Source organism: Crinia signifera, chromosome 4 (genome assembly GCF_055691185.1).
Source record: "Crinia signifera chromosome 4, ASM5569118v1, whole genome shotgun sequence".
Taxonomy (NCBI): domain Eukaryota; kingdom Metazoa; phylum Chordata; class Amphibia; order Anura; family Myobatrachidae; genus Crinia; species Crinia signifera.
In genome coordinates, this window is record NC_139220.1 from 128,878,932 (window position 1) to 128,902,426 (window position 23,495).

Sequence of the window (23,495 nt, forward strand, 5' to 3'; positions counted from 1 at the left end):
AAAGGGTGCCCTAGAGGTACGTGCAAATGTTTTTTTTTTACATTCAAAATGGAGGCAGAGGGGCACCAGAAACTTTTTAAGCAGGGGGAGGCAAAATTTCTAGTTACGGCACTGGTGATGTTATTTACGGATCTCGTTTCCTAAATATCCTTCTGGACTCTCTCTTTTAGAGGGTCATTCCATTTAAATTGAGCCCTATCATCCGTTTGAGATTGTTTTTATTGTCGAATAAATTTATTTTATGTCGTGTTGCATATGTTGTATGCATATTTGTGTCTTTAGTGCTAATTTTTTATTAAATATTTCTTTTACTTCCAGATTCAAACATGTTTTTCATTTTAAACTTGATATTTTATATTATTAAAATGGGCCATTCTATTTAAAACCCTATACCATTCTACAACTAAATATTCTTAATGAATGGAGACACAATCCTTAATTGCTTTTGATCTTGAAATGATTTAAATCATTTTGTGTCAACTACGATTCAGACAGATTCTGACAGTTATGGTTAAGTAATTGCTGATGCATCCTAAATACGTTATAATCCTTGGCTTTAGAAATAATCCCATCATCTTCAAAGTTTTTAAATATAATGTACTATCTATCTACAGTAACAGGAGCCTTTTTCCAATCTGTTTTAGTATAACTAAGCTACACAGAATGTTTTAAAATTGGATATGTCTCAGGCATGTCTAGGCCATATCTACATTTAAATATATACGTGGCTCATTGCTAGAGATGAGCAAAATTGTTTTTAAGTTTTGCATTAGTAGAGGTCCACTGAGAAACAAATTGCAGAAATACAGATCTTTGACATCTACTTTTGCTTCACTATACCACAGAATACCACTATTGTGTATATTTATACTACCATCTGTGTTATTGTAGTGCTAAATGTGTATTTCAGGCAATGAATAAAGCTGTGCTGGCCTGCTGAGACATTGGGCAGTATTCAATGCCGCTGATTCGCCGTTTTTTTTAATGGGGAATCTGTGCTATTTCCAAGCTCCCTGGCGATTCTTTTGACTGGAAAAGAGATTCGCCCTATTCAACGCTCTCAATTCGCCAAAGGCGAACTATGAATGACAATTTGCCGTCTGTTAGCTGCCGCAATTCGCCGTTGGGTTTTTCAATGTGATTCGCCATGACTCGCCATGAGTGTATTCAATGCTCGGATGGCGAATTTATTTCGAAGTGATTTTCGCCTTGTGCCACCGTGTAGCAATCGCCATCTTTTTATGGTGAACAGGAATGTGATCTTTTAAAATAATTTAAAAAAAATTATTTGGTGTACAAAAATCTGTATTTTTTTCTGTGAAGGGGCATGCTATATTTATTCATGTGCTTACTGCACATGACTATATATTTAATTTTTAATTGTTTTTACACATAGGCCAGCATATTCATATATTCACTGCACACTGCTTATATGCACGAGCGGGAGCAGTGCAGCGGCTCCCTACCCACGTCTCCTGCCAGCTCTCTGGGGGGCAGCCTCTGCTGCCTGTGTCCCCGGGAGTGTACTGCCCCCCCCCCCCCCCCCCCCTCACACACACACACACACACACACACATTCTGGGGCAGGCAGGAAAAATTCCATCTCCCTGTCTGCCACCGTCCCCCGCTTCCCTGTGGCGATGAACAGGGCGACAGGGAGGGCTGTCAGAGAATGCTCCAGCCCTCCGGAACACGGCGAATGTGCAGAGATACCTAAACAGGATTCGCTGCACATGCTGAAAATTGGCATTGAATACTGCCCTTTGAGCAGAACCGGGTGCTGCAAGAGTGTGACCACTGGAGGGGGACATGGCTATGTCCCTCACTGTATACATTATAGTGTGTGCACATCGCAGACAGGATTGGACTGGCCCAGGAGTGCAGTGCAAACCCCCAGTGGGCCCCACTGCCTGTGGGCCCTACTTCCTGTTGGAGCAATGGTGTATTTTCTACAGTGCATTGCCATTATTAATCTGGTACTTTATCATGCATGCACTACCGGTATTTAACCAGCAATTTACCATTTAAGGGGCCAGATTCTCTAAGCTTCAAAAGTGATAAAATGGAGAGTGATAAACAGCCAGCCAATCAGCTCCTACCTGCCATGTGACAGACTGTGTTTGAAAAATGTCAGGCAGGAGCTGATTGGCTGGATGCTTATCACTCTCCATTTTATCACTTTTGAAGCTTAGAGAATCTGGCCCATGAGCTGCAGTGGGAAAGGGTCTTTATGGCTCTTACCCATTTAAAGACCCATTTACAAATACTGAGTCATTACCCATTTAGGCAGTGAAAAGCAGCATCATATGCACACTGCCCACCTCCTGTAGCGTTGAAGGAGCCTCCAAGAGATAAGGCAAGTATACACTAAATGGCCTTTTACCATATCAAATACTATTAACTACAAATGCAAATAAAAAAATAAAAGTACTAATTAAGTAGAATTAAATACAAACTCCTGTTGTCTTCCCCTTTAAAATAGGACATGGGAATTTGCTAAAATATGTCATTGTAAATTTGCTTTCCAGCTACAGAATGACTGCAAGTATCAAATAAATAATATAAATATATCACAGCAGTAACACTAATATTAGTATCAGTGGGAGATGTCAAGAAGCAATCAGCAGTGCAGGCTGTTACTCGTCATCAGCAATACATATACAGATTGAGTACAGATTTTTCCGTATTTTGGAATATTTTTATATTTTAATGAGGTATCTTGTATTTATGTTGTACAAACACATCAAACACATGAAATACACACAAATATATTTTATTTGTGCATAAAACAAGGTTTTAAAACATGAAACAAAGTTTGTGTCCTATCTCAGACACTGACTTTGAATGCTAAGCAGTCATGTCCTTGCACATACCTGTATTTTTGCTCCATAAGACGCACCTGACCATAAGACGCATCTAGTTTTAGAGGAGGGAAACAGGAAAATAAATATTCGGAACCAAACACTGTAATGCACGCCCCCCCCCCCCCCCCCCCCCCCGGTACTTGTATGCCCTCTGCCCCCCCTCCCTGGTACTTGTCAGCTCACAGAGGTCCGGGCAGCAGGGATCATGCAGTGTGCTGTGGGGTCCATTCGGTGGGAACAAGTACTGCCATAGTACTAACTATAGTAGGTGCAGGGGATGCAGCTGCTATGGGGCCCGGTGGCTCGGGGGGGCCCCAAGGCAATCCCCTGCACCCTCTGAAAAAATGTTTACATTTCATATACTTATCCCTGCTACCGCAGGCCAGGTAAGGATGGTGGGTGGAGGGGAAGCAGTGCCGACGGATTCAGAATCCGGAAGTGGCGCTGGTGGTGCGCGGCTGACTGATTGTAATTATACAGTCTGTCAGCCGCACACCCCCAGCGCCGCTAGAGTAGGCACCTGACAGTGGGCGAGGCTGCTGCTGAAGCAGGAGGAGATGGGGGTGTAGAGTCTCCTACTCGGGTGAACTAGAGGAGCAGGGAGAGAATCTTCTGTGGCTGCGAGGAAAGAGAGGTTGCATTGCAGGGGGAAGGCGGTGCCGAAGTCATGGAGACTGGAGAGAGGCGAGGCTGCTGCCGGAGAAGCCAAAGAATGGGAGCGGGAGAAGCTTCTGCAAGGGAGGGGGCCGTCCGGCCTGTAGGAGTGCTAAGGCTGCTGGTGCTGAAGTAATGATACATAGCTGCTGGGTCCTGCTCCTCCAGCAGCTCTATCCACATCATGGACAAAGCCCTGCTACAGCCTAGAGCCTCTGCGGAAACTACCTGGTAAATTGCTGTTTAAAGTATAGTGCTCTGTCTCTGTCCGGCTGTGCCCCCTTCTGCCCTTCCACCACCCACAATATGTCCCCACCCACCCATCTATGCCCCTTCCATCCATCTGTCTATGCTCTTTTCATCTGTCTTTCTATGCCCCCTCCTGTCCCATCCACCTTTCTAAGTCCCCTATAATGTATCCATCTATGCTCCCTCCCATCCTCCTATGCTCCTTCCTTCCATGTATGCTCCTTCCTTCCTTCCTTCCATCCATCTGTCTGTCTATGCCACCTCCTCTCTGTCTGTCTATGCCCCTCCAGTCTGTTTGTCTATGCCCCATATGGTACTCTGTTCATCTATATAGCCGTCCATGCCCCCCCCCCATCTATCTGTCCATCTATGCCTCTACCCCCTGCTTGCTCTTGTGCCTCTATTTCTCTCTCCCTAACACTTTCTTTTTCTCATACCCGCTTTTTCCATTAAAACCGTCTGTCTTTTACTCTTTATCTCTCTTACCCACTCCTCTCTCTCTCCCTTGTCATGATAAAGGTTGGGGGGCCCCTTTTAAAAATTAGCTATGGGGCCCGCAAAGTTCTAGTTACGCCTCTGAGTAGTGCTACTAGTTCCCATCTGCTGCAGGGACCCCGCCGATGATATCCCATTCGCCAAACGGATCCCACAGCACACTGCATGATCACGCTGCCCGGAGCTGCTGACAGTACTAGGGGAGGGGGGGGAGCAGGCTCTTCTACAGCATCTGAGATGCTGGTGCAGCAGCAGCATCCAGGAGTTGTTTACATGCTTTTTTTGCAGTATTCGCTCCATAAGACGCACACACTTTTCCCCACACTTTTTTGGGGAGAAAAAGTACGTCTTATGGTGCGAAAAATACGGTATTTAGTGCCAATTACATGTTATTCCCCCAGTAGTACCAGTTACAGATGTACCCAGTAGCTTTTTAGCAAAAAATAAAAGTACATGTTGGAGACTATGGTTTTCGGAAAATTTTGGATAACGGATATTTGGATAAGGGATACTCAACCTGTATTACACTAGCAGTTGAATACCAACAAACTCTATGTCTCTTGGCCATCTGCATCAGGCATTTATATCCCCCCCCCCCCCCCAAAAAAAAATGCCATTCTGTCTCTCTAAGCATAAGATGTGTACAAATGTAACTATGGATGAATGTGCAAGAATTTACTCACCACTCAAGCTGCAGCCGCTGGTCTTCTGCAGCAGCCGCTTGGGTGGGGGCTCAGGTGTTCAGGCACTTAGGCATTCATGTGTTCAGGCACACAAACGCCTGAGGGCTCCCGAGCGAACCCCGAACTTCCCGAGTGGGGCCTGGCATTGGCGGGGGCAGCCACAGGGGAACCTCAGCGATTGTACGCAGAAGGTATGCGACGGGGGGAGGTATGCGATGGGGAGTGTCACAAGGGATGTGTGTGCCCCTAGAGGTGGTGTGCCAGTGGTGCACAGCTGGAGGTACCACTCACGCACACCTACTTATCTTGGCATCCGGGAGAGCCTACTACTGCAGCGCAGCTCAGCTCAGAAAATTTCCGGGCATACCACCAAAAATAGCATGGACAAAAGAAAGACAAAATTACAATGTTCAAAACCAAGGTTCTTTGTTTTAATCTTTTTCTAATATTTTGCACCTTCGTAGACGACGACTGAGAATAGTATCCTGTGCGGCAAGACAGCGAGCCTGCAATGGTCTACGTTTTCACTAATTGTGCTCACACATTCACAGTGGACAAAATGTTGAAAAGCAAATTGTGTTGACTTTTTGTATGGCCCATTTTCATGTTGACCTTTTAACCCTTCAACCTTTTTACTTGTTGACCTATTGACTGTCGACCTTTTCACTCTGTCAAACTTTTCACCCTTTCCACCTTTTGAGTGTCAACCATATGGGGTCGACCTATTGACTGTGTATTTTATGTAGATCTATTATATCACACCTGTTCATGTTTGAGTTGGACTGCAGAGTACATGACAGGGTAGGAGAAGTGTTGCCCTGGGGGCAAAAAAAAAAAAATCTAAATTCAAGAGAAAAAAGTAAGTGAAAGTTATAAAGAGGATAGAAAAACATGTCTGGGAACTCTTATTTTCAGCTAAGCAAAGTATAATATTCAATCAGTTCAGATATAATGAACAATCCATAATTAATGATAAGAGCATATCATCTCACCATACTATAACAGATGGCTAAAGACACCTACTACAGTCTACAGATAATTGTCACAGGACCAGATTATCTAAGTTTCAAAAGTGTTAAAATGGAGAGTGATAAACAGCCAACCAATCAGCTCCTACCTGCCATGTCACAGACTGTGTTGAAAAATGTCAGACAGGAGCTGATTGGCTGGCTGTTTATCTTTCTCCATTTTATCACTTTTGAAGCTTAGAGAATCTGGCCCACAGCTGGGCTATTGTGCAACATATCACCTTTCTGAACAGCACCTTGTCAAAAAAACCATGGTAGCTCAGGAATACAACCCTGTTTCTCCTAGGATGGCACACATGCTACTGAAGGTTAAAAATACCATGATGTTAATTTAATATAATTAAGTTAATTGTTACATGTTATTCCGCTCAACATATTTTGATCACATTTATGTGAATTAGTGGCCTTGATGCAAATATAGAAACCATTGAAAATAAAACCACAATGATACCTTAAAGTGTGTGTGTGTGTGTGTGTGTGTGTGTGTGTGTGTGTGTGTGTGTGTGTGTGTGTGTGTGTGTGTGTGTGTGTGTGTGTGTGTGTGTGTGTGTGTGTGTGTGTGTGTGAGCGGCAATGTGCTGTGGTACCACTCTCTCCCCCATAACAACTAATAATACATCTTCACCAGCATCTGAAATTGCCTATTTATGACTATTTGATCAAGATCAGAAAATCAAAAGATAATGATTTTAACTAGGTAACACTTTTCAGTGGAGTTTCCCATTACCATTTTTTAACAACAAGGGATTTTATTTATTTATGATTATTAACATGGTGTGTTTCTGTGGTAGTTCTACCTTGCAGTGAGATTTTTCCCTGGATTATAACCATAATATGCCATATTAATTTTCCTGTCTTGCATATATTTTGACAAAACACAATTCAACTTTTATAGTTAATACAGTAATACTAATAATCAGTTAAAATGATACAATCAGGAAAAATAAAAAATAAAAAAAAAACACAAAATGTAAACATTCACAAAAATATATCTTAAGGAGCCCATACACGGTCCGTTGTGTAGGGCTCTGTTCTGTACTATGCGATGCGCGCTCCCGCGCATCACATAGGCCCTTATTCTGGTTGGTGCGGCCGGAGCCGCACACGGTGCTCCGGCCGCACAAACCAATCCCCGCCCACGAGACGGATCGCCACGGCCGTCCGTACACGGACGGCTGGCGATCCGCATAAAAATGGTGGGGCGTACGCCTCCACCATGGTGGGAGCTGCCCCCTGCATTCGATGGTCGTCGACCATCGAAGGCAGGGCCGCACGCCACAGCAGCTCCCGCAAGCTGAGACCACACGGACAATCGTCCGTGTGATAGCTTGTATGGGGGCTGAGAGCTGACATCCGGCGACGTCAGCTTTCCGCCCCCATCAGTGGCGTCATGCCCTGATTAGCATGCATACGCCCCGCGTTTGCATGGGAACGCCCATGAAACGCGGGGCGTATACATAGGGAAATGAGGGTATGAAGCCCCTCACGCCCCTATACGCCCCCTTTGCGGCGGACGAAATACGTCTGCGGCGAATGGGGCTGCACATGCGCAGATTGACCTCTGCGCATGTGCAGACTAAAAACATCGGCGGTACGGCCGCACGCGGGCCGTACCGTCCGATTCAGAATAAGGGCCATAGTACGGTACAAAAAAGTATGTGCTGCACATACTTTTTGTACTAGGTACACATCGGATCGGATCGCAGTGCATGCATACTGCATGCACTAGGGATACGATCCGATGTGTACTATTTAAGTCCCAAACGGATCCGTTAAACGGACCGTGTATGTGCTGCTTAAGAAATATAATGCAAATGTTAATGTGGTAACTTTGTGAGTTTATGATTTTATGCTTCAATGTTTGGGGTAACTTATAACTCGCTGCCACTAGGGCTCATAGCATATAAAGCAATCATTCCTTGCTGTCCCCTTTGGCAGAGCAAGAGCTAAGGGAGGCACTTTGATGTATTATTAACCCCTTCCTGACAGAGCTAGTTTTGGCGTTCCTGACAGAGCCATTTTTTTCAAATCTGACATGTCTCACTTAAGTGGGGATAACTTTTTTTTGCTTTTACTTATCCCAGTGATTTTGAGATTGTTTTTTCGTGACACATTGTACTTCAAATTAGTGGTAAATTTGGGTCGATACAGTCTGTGTTTTTTTGTGAAAAATACCAAAATGTCGTGAAAAAATGGAAAATTTAGCGATTTGCAAAATGTTAAATTTTCTGCTTGTGAGACAAATAATCATACCACTCAAAATAGTTAATAACTAACATAGACCATATGTCTACTTTATATTTCCATCATTATTTCAACTTCCTTTTAATTTTTTTGGACACTAGGAGGCTTACAATATGAATAGCAAATTCTCAAATTTTCAAGAAAATTTCAAACACTGATTTTTTTAGGGACCAGTTCAGTTCTGATGTGACTTTGAGGGACTTGTATGTGAGACACCCCCATAAATGATGCCATTTCAAAAACTGCACCCCTCACAGTATTCAAAACAGCATTTTGGAAGTTTGTTAACCCTTTAGGTGTTTCACAGGAATTAAAACAAAGTGTAGGTGAAATTTCAAAATTTCTTTTTTTTTGCAGATTTGCAATTTTAATACATTTTTCTAAGGAACACAGTACATTTTACTAGAGAAATGTGACTAAAAATTGATTCCCCCAATTCTTTTGTTTTCATAAATATCCTATATGTGGCCCTAGTGTGCACGTTGACCAAACCACAGGCTTCATAATAGAAGGAGCACCTACTTGATTTTGGAGACTCCTTTTTCTGAGATTATTTTTTAGGCACCATGTAGGTTTCTAGGCACCATAAGATGCTAAAATTTAGGAACCCCCCCACAAGTGACCCCATTTTGCAAACTACACCCCTCAGGGAATTCATCTAGGGGTATAGTGTACATTTCAAACCCCCAGGGGTTTCACCAATTGTGGTACAACTGGGCATTGAAAATGAAAAATTAAATTTTTTACACAAAAATGCAGTTCTGGCTCAAAATTTTTAATTTTCACAAGGAATGAAGGAGAAAAAGCACCCCAAAATCTGTGCCCCAATTTCTCCCGAGTACGGCAATGCCTCACATGTGACCAAAAAATACCAGTTGGGTGCATGGCAGGACTCCGAAGGGAAGGAGTGATTTTTGGATTTTGCAGCTCAGATTCTGGTGGAATTTTGGTGGGTGCTATGTCGCATTAGCAAGACCCCCCAAGCACCAATACAGTGGAACCCCCCCACAAGTCACCCCATTTTGCAAACTACACCCCTCAGGGAATTCATCTAGGGGTATAGTGTACATTTCAAACCCCCAGGGGTTTCACCAATTTTGATACAAGTGGGCATTGAAAATGAAAAATTAAATTTTTTTACACAAAAATGCAGTTCTGGCTCAAAATTTTTAATTTTCAGAAGGTATGAAGGAGAAAAAGCACCCCAAAATCTGTGCCCCAATTTCTCCCGAGTACGGCAATGCCTCACATGTGACCAAAAAATACCAGTTGGGTGCATGGCAGGACTCAGAAGGGAAGGAGTGATTTTTGGATTTTGCAGCACAGATTTTGGTGGAATGAATGGTGGGTGCTATGTTGCACCAATACAGTGGAACCCCCCCACAAGTCACCCCATTTTGCAAAGTACACCCCTCAGGGAATTCATCTAGGGGTATAGTGTACATTTCAAACCCCCAGGGGTTTCACCAATTTTGATACAAGTGGGCAGTGAACATGAAAAATTACATTTTTTTACACAAAAATGCAGTTCTGCCTCAAAATTTTTAATTTTCAGAAGGTATGAAGGAGAAAAAGCACCCCAAAATCTGTGCCCCAATTTCTCCCGAGTACGGCAATGCCTGACATGTGACCATAAAATACCAGTTGGGTGCATGGCAGGACTCAGAACGGAAGGAGTGATTTTGTGGATTTTGCAGCTCAGATTCTGGTGGAATTTTGGTGGGTGCTATGTCGCATTAGCAAGACCCCCCAAGCACCAATACAGTGGAACCCCCCCACAAGTCACCCCATTTTGCAAACTACACCCCTCAGGGAATTCATCTAGGGGTATAGTGTACATTTCAAACCCCCAGGGGTTTCACCAATTTTGATACAAGTGGGCAGTGAACATGAAAAATTACATTTTTTTACACAAAAATGCAGTTCTGGCTCAAAATTTTTCATTTTCAGAAGGTATGAAGGAGAAAAAGCACCCCAAAATCTGTGCCCCAATTTCTCCCGAGTACGGCAATGCCTGACATGTGACCAAAAAATACCAGTTGGGTGCATGGCAGGACTCAGAAGGGAAGGAGTGATTTTTGGATTTTGCAGCTCAGATTCTGGTGGAATTTTGGTGGGTGCTATGTGGCATTAGCAAGACCCCCCAAGCACCAATACAGTGGAACCCCCCCACAAGTCACCCCATTTTGCAAACTACACCCCTCAGGGAATTCATCTAGGGGTAGAGTGTACATTTCAAACCCCCAGGGGTTTCACCAATTTTGATACAAGTGGGCAGTGAACATGAAAAATTACATTTTTTTACACAAAAATGCAGTTCTGGCTCAAAATTTGTCATTTTCAGAAGGTATGAAGGAGAAAAAGCACCCCAAAATCTGTGCCCCAATTTCTCCCGAGTACGGCAATGCCTGACATGTGACCAAAAAATACCAGTTGGGTGCATGGCAGGACTCAGAAGGGAAGGAGTGATTTTTGGATTTTGCAGCTCAGATTCTGGTGGAATTTTGGTGGGTGCTATGTGGCATTAGCAAGACCCCCCAAGCACCAATACAGTGGAACCCCCCCACAAGTCACCCCATTTTGCAAACTACACCCCTCAGGGAATTCATCTAGGGGTAGAGTGTACATTTCAAACCCCCAGGGGTTTCACCAATTTTGATACAAGTGGGCAGTGAACATGAAAAATTACATTTTTTTACACAAAAATGCAGTTCTGGCTCAAAATTTTTCATTTTCAGAAGGTATGAAGGAGAAAAAGCACCCCAAAATCTGTGCCCCAATTTCTCCCGAGTACGGCAATGCCTGACATGTGACCATAAAATACCAGTTGGGTGCATGGCAGGACTCAGAACGGAAGGAGTGATTTTGTGGATTTTGCAGCTCAGATTCTGGTGGAATTTTGGTGGGTGCTATGTCGCATTAGCAAGACCCCCCAAGCACCAATACAGTGGAACCCCCCCACAAGTCACCCCATTTTGCAAACTACACCCCTCAGGGAATTCATCTAGGGGTATAGTGTACATTTCAAACCCCCAGGGGTTTCACCAATTTTGATACAAGTGGGCAGTGAACATGAAAAATTACATTTTTTTACACAAAAATGCAGTTCTGGCTCAAAATTTTTCATTTTCAGAAGGTATGAAGGAGAAAAAGCACCCCAAAATCTGTGCCCCAATTTCTCCCGAGTACGGCAATGCCTGACATGTGACCAAAAAATACCAGTTGGGTGCATGGCAGGACTCAGAACGGAAGGAGTGATTTTTTGGATTTTGCAGCTCAGATTCTGGTGGAATGAATGGTGGGTGCTATGTTGCACCAATACAGTGGAACCCCCCCACAAGTCACCCCATTTTGCGAAGTACACCCCTCAGGGAATTCATCTAGGGGTAGAGTGTACATTTCAAACCCCCAGGGGTTTCACCAATTTTGATACAAGTGGGCAGTGAACATGAAAAATTACATTTTTTTTACACAAAAATGCAGTTCTGGCTCAAAATTTTTCAATTTCACAAGGAATGAAGGAGAAAAAGCACCCCAAAATCTGTGCCCCAATTTCTCCCAAGTACGGCAATGCCTCACATGTGACCAAAAAATACCAGTTGGGTGCATGGCAGGACTCAGAAGGGAAGGAGTGATTTTTGGATTTTGCGGCTCAGATTCTGGTGGAATGAATGGTGGGTGCTATGTGGCATTAGCAAGACCCCCGAAGCACGGTGAAATTATGAACCTAATATTCCATAGATGTGTGGTATAATTTAAAACACTCCTTTATACATAGGCCGGGTTTGTCGGGGCAAGTGTCACACTGGAAAATAGTTTGCTTTCTTATTCCCTTTTTATAGCAAACTTTGCACCTTTTTTGTGTCCTGCCCTTTTTTCCAGTGGAGGGGATTTCATCAGGAAAATGCTGCCCTGGTACAATACGGGGGCCAGTACTAGAAGTACTGGGGCCCTCTGCCTGCTGGTTCCCAAATATTAGGCCCTTTATGACTTCCTCTTGAAAGTGCATAAATGTCCCCCTCTGGCCGGTAGAACGGAATAGCACGTAAGCGTTATACAGTGCCATCTGGATGATATACACGGCCACCTTCTTGTACCAGATTTTTGTTTTCCGCAGGGCACTGTACGGCTTCAGTACCTGATCTGAAAGATCCACTCCGCCCATGTACCTATTGTAATCCAGGATACAATTAGGTTTTGAGGTGTGGGTACTGGTACCTCGTACAGGGACGGAGGTGGTACTGTCTCCGTGAATTGTTGTCAGTATAAGGACATCCCTCTTGTCCTTATATTTGACCAACAACATATTTTCGTTGCATATTCCCCTGCTTTCACCCCTTCTCATTACTTGGGCAATGTGCGTTTTTGGGAGGCCTCTTTGGTTCTTGCGCACAGTACCGCAAGCTGCTGTACCTCTTGAACCAAGGGCCTTAAACAGGGGGATGCTAGTGTAAAAGTTATCCACATAGAGGTGATAACCTTTATCCAGGAAGGGGTGCACTAAATCCCAGACAATTTTCCCACTAACACCTACGAGGGAGGGGGGGCATTCTGGCGGTTCAATTCTTGAATCCTTCCCTTCATAAACCCTAAACCTGTGGGTGTACCCTAAGGTGCTTTCACACAGTTTATACATTTTTATGCCATACCTTGCCCTCTTACTGGGAAGGTACTGGCGGAATTTAACCCTTCCTTTAAAATGTATAAGGGACTCGTCGATACAAATAAATTTTTCAGGGATGTACACCTCTTCAAATTTGGCACTGAAATGATCAATGACCGGCCTGACTTTGAATAGCCGGTCAAAGGTGGGATCATCTCTGGGTGGGCACTGTGCATTATCGGTGTAATGTATGAATTTAAGAATTGTCTCAAATCGAGTCCGGGGCATGGCCATACGGTAAAATGGAGTACTGTACAGAACATCTGTACTCCAATATTGCCTAATTTCTGGCTTTTTTACTATGCCCATATGAAACACCAGACCCCAAAACGTCATCATCTCTACTGCATCTACAGGGGTCCACCTAGCAAATGATGACGTGGGGTTTTGAGCAATAAACTGCTGGGCATATAAATTAGTTTGGTCCACCATTAAATTTATAAAATCATCAGAGAAAAATAATTTGAAAAAGTCAATTTCTCTGAGACCTGTGGAATCAAATTGGATTCCTGGCATGGCCAAAAACTCAGGAACCTGGGGCTCAAAATTGTCTGGTGGTGGGGTCCATACTAGATCAATTATTGGGGGGGGAATCTCAGCTGATCTACGGGGGCGTCTTTGAGGGGGTCCCTCATCAGCAGAGGAGGAAGAGGAGCTTAAGGCAAATCCTTCAAATTCCCCGCTTGCATCACTGGCTGTGTCAGAGTCAGAAGCAAGCATGGCATATGCCTCCTCCACTGAATACATTCTCCTGGATGATTGGGAGGACATTTGGGAGGACATTTGGGAGGACATTTGGGATGCCATTTTTATTTTTGTGTTACCGGTAGTGAAATGTTTCAACACGTGTATAGTGTAGGGGGGGGCACAAACTTTATTTCAATCCGGGGGGTATGTAGTGTGTAGTGTGTATGTAGTGCAGAAAAAAAAAAAATACTTTATACCAATAAAAAAAAAAAAAAATGAAGGTGTTAAAAAAAAAAAAAATTAAGGGGTTAAAAAAAAAAAAAAGGAAGGGGTTAAAAAAAAAAAAGGTCCTGCGCCAAAAATTGAGCACAGATGTTGGTCAGTAACGTCTGTCACTGAACAGCGCTCAAAGGCAACAGGAATTTGATCAAAAAAAAAAAAAAAAAATAGATCAACCCTGTGCCGAAAAAGATGATCAGTGATGTACGTCACTGATCAGCGCACAGCGGCCACAGGACACCCACAAAATCACAGTGTGTGTAAAAAAAAAAATTAAAAAAATACCCCACAGCACACACACAAAAAAAAAAGGTGATCAGTGATGCGACACTGATTACCAGTGAGGTGCAGCAGGTGCACAACCTTTGGTGCAACTGACAGGTATATATAAAAAAAAAAAAACCTCTGTACCCCCAAAAAAGTTGCTGATCACCTCAGATATAGTGATCAGCACAAAAGGCGGGGACAGCAGACACAAAATTTAGCACTCTCTATCACTATCTCTCTCTATCTCTCTATCTCTCACTATCTATCACTATCTATCACTCTATGACACTGCAGCAGCAGCACTGACAGGTATATCTATATATTAAAAAAAACCTGCGCCCCCAAAAAGTTGCTGATCAGTTAATTTATACTGATCAGCACAAAAGGAGGGGGCAGCAGTCAGTTATATAAAAAATATATAGCACAATCTGTCACTATCTCTCTCTATCTCTCTCTATCTCTCTCTCTCTATCTCTCTCTATCTCTCTATAACTATCACACTGCAGCAGCACAAAATATAGCACTCTGTCAGTAGGCCTCTCTCTCTATCTCTCTCTCTCTCTCTCTCTCTGGGTGAGATGTACTAATCTTGAAAAGTGATAAAATGTACAGTGATAAACCACCAGCCAATCAGCTCGTAACTGCCATGTCACAGGCTGGATTTGAAAAATGACAGGTAGGAGGTGATTGGTTGGTGGTTTATCACTTTCCATTTTATCACTTTTCAAGGCTTAGTACATCTCACCCTCTATCTATAACTATATCACACTGCAGCAGCACAAAATATAGCACTCTCTGACACTATCTCTCTCTCTATCTCTCTCTATCTCTCTCTATCTCTCTCTATCTCTCTCTCTCTATCTCTCTCTATCTCTCTCTATCTATCTCTCTATCTCTCTATCTATCTAGCTAGTACACTGCAGCAGCACAATTTCACAGGAAGGCACAATTATTGAACAGGATCCAGGAAGCAATCAGCAGCGATCAGGTAAGTATTGCAGCAAGTATTCTGGTCAGTATGGCGGCAGGGGGGTACGGTGACCGCACTGCACGCTTTCCAGACCGGAATGGCGTCTGCAGTGCAGTCACCGTTAGTTTAAATCCCCCTCCTTGGCTGTGATTGGTCCGTCGGACCGACGGACCAATCACGGCCTTTGGGGGCGGGCGGGGTGAGGTGGGGTGACACCAGTGTCACCCTTACACCCCGCGGTGATTGGTGCTGTACTTTACAGCACCAATCACCTCTGATCCCGTGTCACCGGCGAACGTTATTCGCCGGTGACACAGGAAAACGCTGTGAATGGCTGTTCACACTGAACAGCCAATCACAGCGATCGCCGACGGGGGGGCGGCATCGCAGCCCCCCCGGGGCATGCACGGACATGTCTGCTGTCAGGGACAGCAGACATGTTGAAACTGTCACCGCGTCTATAGACGCGGTGACAGTTTAAATCCATGACGTACATTTACGCCATGTGTCGGGAAGTGCTTCCCGACCATGACGTAAATGTACGTCAAATGTCGGGAAGGGGTTAATAGAAAATGTCAATGCTCTTCTGCCCTCCAGTTACACGGATAATGCTGCACAACTCCCATTTCATAATATTGAATTTTTAATATGACGTTCTTTAAACTTTGTTTGTTTCCATTTGGGCTACTTATCCTTTCCGTTAAAGGAACTAGATCCCAAGAGGTAAAACGAGAAATCTCAGTAGTGGATGACTCATTTACAGATCAAAAGGGCTGATGAATAAAGAACACATGAATCCGAGAAGGATGCCCGTAGAGAGGTTTATATTTATTTATATTGAAAACCTATATAAACCGACTACATAATAAGTTCTATTTCTGTAAAGTTCAACAAGAGGTGTTTTGCAGTGAGGGTCTTTTACTTTTTATACCTATATTATTTGTGTCAATAAATTGAGTGTGTAACGTTGTTATTTTCCCTTTGTTATTTACAGTATTGTGAGGCTACTACAGCATAGATTGCTAGATAGAGTATTTGCAAATCTAAAGGCTGCACATGCGTTCCGTATGCATGGTATGGATTCAGTATTGAATCCCGGCGGTCGGGATCCCGGCGTTCAGAATCCCGACGCCGGAATCCCGACAGCCGAAATGCCGACAAGGGGGGGACATGGATCGCCCCCCCCCCCCCTTGCGGGCTCGCTGCGCTCGCCACGCAGCGGGCCCGGTGCCTCGCTACGCTCGGCACGCTATTTTATTCTCCCTCCAGGGGTGTCGTGGACACCCCAGGAGGGAGAAAGTGTCTGTATTTCGGCGGTCGGGATTCCGGCGTCGGGATTCTGAACGCCGGGATCCCGACCGCCGGGATCTTAACTGCATCCCGCATGGTATATGGTCTGTAGGTCCACACATATAAGGTTCACATGCACTGGGTCAACCACTGATGGTCGACATGGCTTAGATCGACACATGAAATAGGTCAACACGCCTAAGGTCGACTTGGTTGGAAGGTTGATACAAGAATTAGGTCGACAATGGCTAGGTCGACAGTCAAAAGATCGACATGGTTATTTTTTTGTATACTTTTTTTGTCCCGAATGTTGACATGTTTGACATGGACACCATCAAAGTGTACCAACTCAACTGACTTGTATTTACAAGCTCCTGGTCGAAGCCCACCCACGTACCCATGGGAACACCCAGCGTTTTCATGGGGCCACCCATAAAACGCTGGGCGTTCCCATGGCTGGGCCCTGGTTTCGCCCCATCTGCTCCCGGCCCTCCCTCCTGTAGCGAATGACCTGACAATTGTGTAAGCCATTCGCTTGCAGAAACCCCAACCATTGGGGCTGATTTTGTATCACTGCGAGCGATCCTGAATCAGCCCCATATGTACCATCAGTTATAATTCCAGAGAGGACATACAGTAAATTGATCTTTAAAATAGAATAACAATGCACAGCAAATTGTTATATACCAGCTCAGTAATACTGCTTTCACATTGCAGAAATGGGTAATGACACGGTATTCTTAAATGGGACTTTAAACGGGTCTGAGCCTTGAGACCTTTCACATTGCAGGTGAAAACCGTTTTAAAAATCATTTAATACCATTCAAACATTCAACCCATTTAACCCCCAAGGGACACGTTTCAAGCCAGTGAAATAGAGCTGTTCAAACTGCCAAAAAAACGGCTTTGAACCGTGTAGGACTCTGCTTTATAACCGTGTTGAAATACCGGTTAACTTTAACCGGTAAATCAACTCTGGCACTTTTACATTGCAGCCTTAAACGTTTTAAAATGGAAAAAAAAACGGCAATATACCGTTTTAAAAGTGCGATGTGAAAGGGGTATTATTATGTCATGTTTTGTTGTCTGTCAACGTTAAAATATTTATATTGTATGTCATCGGGTCTGAAAAATCGGTCTGATCGCATCGCATGCGACCAAATCGACCAACTTTCCTCCAACCATCCAACTAGTTGCTTGGATGGAATAAAAATATGGTACTAGATGGGAGCAAAGGGCAATCAGAAATGTGCTCAGAAACCCAGGAAAATGGACAAAAACATTCAGCCAAATTGTTTAAATCAAACAGGTTCAACTACAGTACCGTGTCTGAACGACAGTTTTTGTCCTTTTCCAGGTTTTGGGAGCAAATTTCTAAAGTAAATATTACATTTGCTCCCATCCAGTACCAGGTTTTTATTCCATCCAAGCAACTAGTTGGATGGTTGGAAGAAAGTTGGTCTGATGTGTGGCCAGCATAAGAGTGCTGACTATGAAATGATCTGCGTATCCTGTCTGTCACGTTTCTTCTACATTTTCAGGCAGCTACAGCATTAGCTTAATTTCACACATCTGCTGCCTACAGGATAATGTGTTAGATCGTCTCAACTTTTCATCCAACTATCCTACTGTACTGAAAGATTATCTATCTACTGATCATGAAGTGTTTTCCCTACACCGACCTAATCAACTTTTTCATTCATTGAACAATACCAACATCACAGATGTAAGTGGACAGTGCACCTAATTCTATTGATACAATAAAAAATACAGGTTTTGATGTTTTCAAGTCAACTGACGAGTATCATTTACTCCCATATATTACATGATTAATTGGTTGATTAGAATGAAAATCAGGTAATGTGTGATCAGCTCAAGAAATAAATACTTCCTAGCATTTATTAATATAAAATATTTTTTTAGTCTAAATAATTATCTTAAAATGTCTATCTATAATGTAAATCATACAAAGAGAAGACAAACTACACATTCATTTATAATAATCATTATTAAGATTTCAAGGCTGGCAAATTAAATAAATATAGGAAATAATATTTTGAAAATGTCCTGCTCTTATAAAGATGCACAAAGTAAACAGTTTTTAGTGGAAAGAAATCAGTGAAGCTGATTGGATAAACTGGGGCAGCCATCCAATCACTGGCAACTTTTCCATCTGAAGAGTTTACACCTTATACTAGTACATACTGTATGAAGAAGTGTTGGTTACAGACATTGGTCCCTTTAACTGTAGGATTAGCATACATGAGGTCCCCAAGATTTATGGCGAGTTATGGTTATTATTAAAATAAATTTTCTTTCAAGACATTTTTAATAAAAAATTAAATAAATATAGCATGGCTTGGGATATCAATTAAATATCTGATATAGACATGCAAAATAGTATGTTCATTCGGGTTGGGATCGTTGGGTCTACAACAACTAGGTCGACAAGCATTGGGTCGACACCACTAGGCCGACATGCAGCAAGGTCGACATTGGTTGAGGTTGACATGGGTCAAGGTCAACATGGATCAAGGTCGACATGGGTCTAGGTCAACATGACATTAGGTCGACATGGGTTTGGTCGACAGTCAAAAGGTCGACATGGGGTTTTTCACTGTTTTTTTGACCCGTGTCGACACAGTTGACATGGACATCGTTTGAAGTGCACCGCATCCCCTTGCATCGCACACTTCACGCGCGATGCTTCGGGCATGGTGCCTCGCTACGCTCGGCACACTATTTTATTCTCCCACCATGACCTAGTGGATAGTAAAGCATAAAATACCGCCTGTCGGCACGTCGGCTCAAAAAACTGTGAAAAACCCCATGTCGACCTTTTGACTGTTGACCTAGCCCATGTCGACCTAATGCTTGTGTCGACCTAATGTCATGTCGACCTAGACCCATGTCGACCTTGACCCATGTCGACCTTGACCCATGGAGACCTTGCTGCATTTCGACCTAGTGGTGTCGACCCAATGCTTGACGACCTAGTTGTTGTAGACCTAATGACTGTATCCCGTTCATTCTCATAACTCAGGATTTGGGGTTAAACTAAGTAATTAGAGGAAAGCTATGCAGGAAGAAAGCTTATAGTGATCATACGTTAAACCAGGGGTTCCCAATCTTTTTCGAATCACGGCACCCTAGAGTATCAGAATTTTTCCACGGCACCCCTAGGCCAAAAAAAAATATATAAAATTAAGTAGATTGTGTTTATATGTGCTTATTTGGTTCAGGTATGTTTTAAATGGCAGAATTTACTTCCGATTGTACATAGTTTATGATTGGAAGCCACCAGCACTGGTTTTGTCCGTAAATAATTGATCATAAATTATTTGAATTGGTCCTGGACCACCAACCCGTGGCACCCCTGCAAGTGTCCCGGGGCACCCCAGGGAGCCACAGCACACAGTTTGGGAACCACTGGGTTAAACTATTAGTTACTAGTAACAGTTCTAATCAATAATACAAAAAAATCATTCCACTTTCTATGAAACAGAAATATTTTATCAGAAATAGTTTTTTTCACAAATGTACCACTCTTGTTAGGGGTATTTTATATGTCCAACAGGTGAGTTTATATTTAATATTTAAGGGATGTGGTAACAACTGAGTAAGCATATTTATATTGTAATCAGTGGTGCAAGTAGAATTTTTTTCTTGGTGGTACTGATAGCCTCCACCAAAAATGGGCGTGGCCATGTGTGATGAGGGGGCGTGGTCACACAAAGCTAGAGGAGTGACTAAATGACAATAGTGGTGTGGCATCAGGAGACAGGGAATGAGAAACAGGGAATGACTAGGGGTGGGTTGGCTCTTGCTTGGGGGAGTGCTGGGCAGCTTGTGCTTACAATTGTGGAGCCTGCTCTTCATGCTGTCGGCGATGCTGATGCCTGTCAGTGTGACAGGCTAAATCAGCAGTAGCCGGTAGCTGCATACAGCACTAATGATAACGCTGGGTGGGCGGGCTGGGGATGCATTATATTTAGACTTAAAATAAAAATAGAATTGACAGTGGGTCAGGGGGTAAGTGGTACTGCGTACCTGCAACATATTTCTTACAGGTACTCCGTACCACGCCGTACCCCCTTACTTGCAACACTGATTGTAATAGGAATTATATATAGGAATTATATCCAAAAGATTGAATTTCATGGCTAATCAAAAGTACAATTATATATTATTCAAAAGTAAAACTTTTCAAGTGGATGACAAAAATGACATTTTGCAGGGAAGTCAGAAAGTTCACTCATCTAATTGGTGTTTCAGGTATATGGAATTGAGGCAGGGGCAGCATAATTCCACATGAAGTGAATGTGGAATATCCAGTCCAGGGTTTAGAGCAGCAGCAGCAGACTAACTAGACCACAGGTCTTCAACCTGTGGCCCTCCAGATGTTGTGGAACTACATTTCCCAGCATGCCCTGACAGTTTTGGCATGCTCTTATAGGAAAAAATTTAGCAATGCATATTGGAACATGTAGTTTCACAACATCTGGAGGGCCATAGGTTGAAGACCCATGACTAGACTAATAAGATCCAGTCTGGGTTTTCCAAAGATCAATTGTGAAGCAATGTCTACTAATTAACAAAACCTGTTACATCCGTTTTATATGTTTGTCCAGAGCAGAGGGTCTGGTTGGGTTCCCAATGCCTTTTAGCGACTGGGCAATAGGCTGGGGGAATGTGGGGATTATGCTAGGGATTGCTGGAGTGTACCTGTATTGTGAAGCCTGTGAATATGTGTTGCCTGCTTGAAAATCTGCCATGCTGTAACTCAAGAATTGCCAAACTGTCCATCCTGTATGCTGTCTGACTGCTATCAAGAAAGAAACAGACTTCATTCTCAGCCACTGCAGGTGACTCCTTGTCAATGAGGACATATAGGGATATAGCAATAGCTAAATGACCTGCATAGTTATATTTTGAAAAGTTACATGTCTCATGCCAAATTCATTGAATCTCACAACACTCTTCTCACTCAACACAAAGTGCATTATTCATAATTAATATGTAAGAGAAGGAATCACCATGACCATCAATAATATTTGTCGTAAGCACTTAAAAAGTAATATGGAATAAAAATGAAATATTTTTACTGTAATCCATGACAGAATGGAGTAGTCCCAATATATCAAAAAAATAAACAAAACTATTAGGTAAAACTATTAGGAAATATGTTGGTTACTCTAGGAGAGGTTTTTAGTGAGAAATAAAATTGTGAGAGATAATGTACCAACCAATTAGGGAGGCTAATCCCAGGCCATTTTTTTCAATCCGGGGATATCTGGGACTGACACGCCAAATATAATTCCAACTATTTGGGGCCAAAATCCTGAGATGCCACCGATCCCAGGCTTGGGCTCTCTACAACCAATCAGCACCTGACTTTTTTTAAACACAGCTTGTGACATGTAAATTAAGATCTGATTGGTTAATGCTTTATAACTCACACTGTTATCTCTTTCCAAGCGTTCATAAATAACCCCCTACATGTATATTTCAGAAAACTACAGATACACATTCTCAAAAAGAATTTCAGTGTGACTACTTGCTTTTCAATATATTACAAGGACATTGTGTGTTCATGTTAACAAATGCATCAAATAACTATAATTGGAAGATGTCATTAAAGTAATTGAGTGTGGTTTGGCTGACATTCAATGTCTGACTGGCACAGGATCCTGTGTTCTGTTAAGTATGGGGGTGAAGGGCATTCGTCATGTAAAATGCCATTTTAGCTGCCAATAAGCCATCACAAATGTACTGCTAACTGCTTTAAGAGTAGTACCAATGCACTGCATGCAGCTAAGAAGCACAGGCAGGGTGTAATAACAACACCACTATCATACTAAAATGTTTAGTAAATACCCAGCTACGTAATGCAGCATGGCCACTATGAGCTATAAACACTACTACATGCGTGAGAAAATGCTAGTTTTGTGTGTGTGTGTATGAGATTGGTGCTAGTGATACCACTAGTAACACAGTTGTACCCAGTAGGGATACTAAGTCCTATGGTCCTATGTTTTTGGTTAATATTGGTAATCTAACTCACTAATTGGCAGCAAGATTACAATGTGAAATAAAATACAAACATAAATGAAGCATAGAATTGACACCAACCTGTAGCCAGTGCAGAGGCTGCTAACAGTGCAACCGCTAATAAATCCATGGTCACTGATACACTAATGGTGCTTATTCTGGACAGGTGTCCCATCACTAAAATAAATAGTGTTTGGTCGTCTCAACCAGGATGCAGAACTACATAGCATAGCGGTGGTCCATGTCTCCAAGGGATCATCTCACTTCCCCTGGGGATTTGTGACATTCCATCGTCCCCCGGCAGCAGCTGATCGCCCTGTGCTGCAACCGCTTCCCTATTGCGGACACAGTATCGCTGGGATGTCACTGTGCCCCCCCTCCCATAACAGAAGCAGCGTGCCGGGATGTTGGAGCTAGCCACTGGTGCACACTCACTGCCTAGGAGTGGAGGAGTTAGGACAGGCAGCACGGCTAGACCGTGCACAGGAGAGAGAGCACGCCCACTGCCCGCCCCCTGCATGCACTCTGCCTCTGCACCTCACTCATACACATTCCACCACTGTCTTACAGCCTGTCTTGTCGAATCAAGACTTGCACGGGGTTTTTAAGAGAAAGAAAAAAAAAAATTATCATGGTACTGACAGCAAACTCTATTTCCTCCCACATACAGTTCCCCATGGCTCAGTGACTGACTCTCTTCTGGTTGTTTGGCTCTATGCCCTCATGACACTGTTAGTTCAGAGAATTAGTCAGCCATGAATTCATCATGTCAGGAACATTCTTGGACCTGAGACGTTCTTGGAGCCATTAGTCATTAAAGCTTTTACATTAAAAATAATTAATATGACATATAAGTTTCCTATTTTACTGTGAAAATAGTGCTGTGTGTTTGAATCTACAAACACAAGAGGAGTATTTCTTATACAGTAGTATATTTAGAAATGTTGCACTCCCCTAGCCCCAAAAAATTCTGCCCCCCCCTCCCCCGCACACCCCTGCCCCATACATTTATTATTATTTTTTGATTAAATGCTTGTCGCTAGGGGGTTTCATGCTCATTGCCAAGGGTTA

At 43.1% G+C, this 23,495-nt stretch overlaps 1 protein-coding gene across 1 annotated transcript in view; it reads right to left on the reverse strand.

The window, feature by feature from the left end:
* Positions 1-22,913, reverse strand: part of NTN4 (netrin 4) — a 139,870-nt gene extending 116,957 nt beyond the window's left edge. Inside the window, exon 1 of the mRNA XM_083182428.1 lies at positions 22,506-22,913. Within this exon, the coding sequence (XP_083038554.1) occupies positions 22,506-22,599 (94 nt within the window). The 5' untranslated portion in view covers positions 22,600-22,913. The remainder of the gene's footprint in view (positions 1-22,505) is intronic.
* Positions 22,914-23,495: the final 582 nt, after the last annotated feature.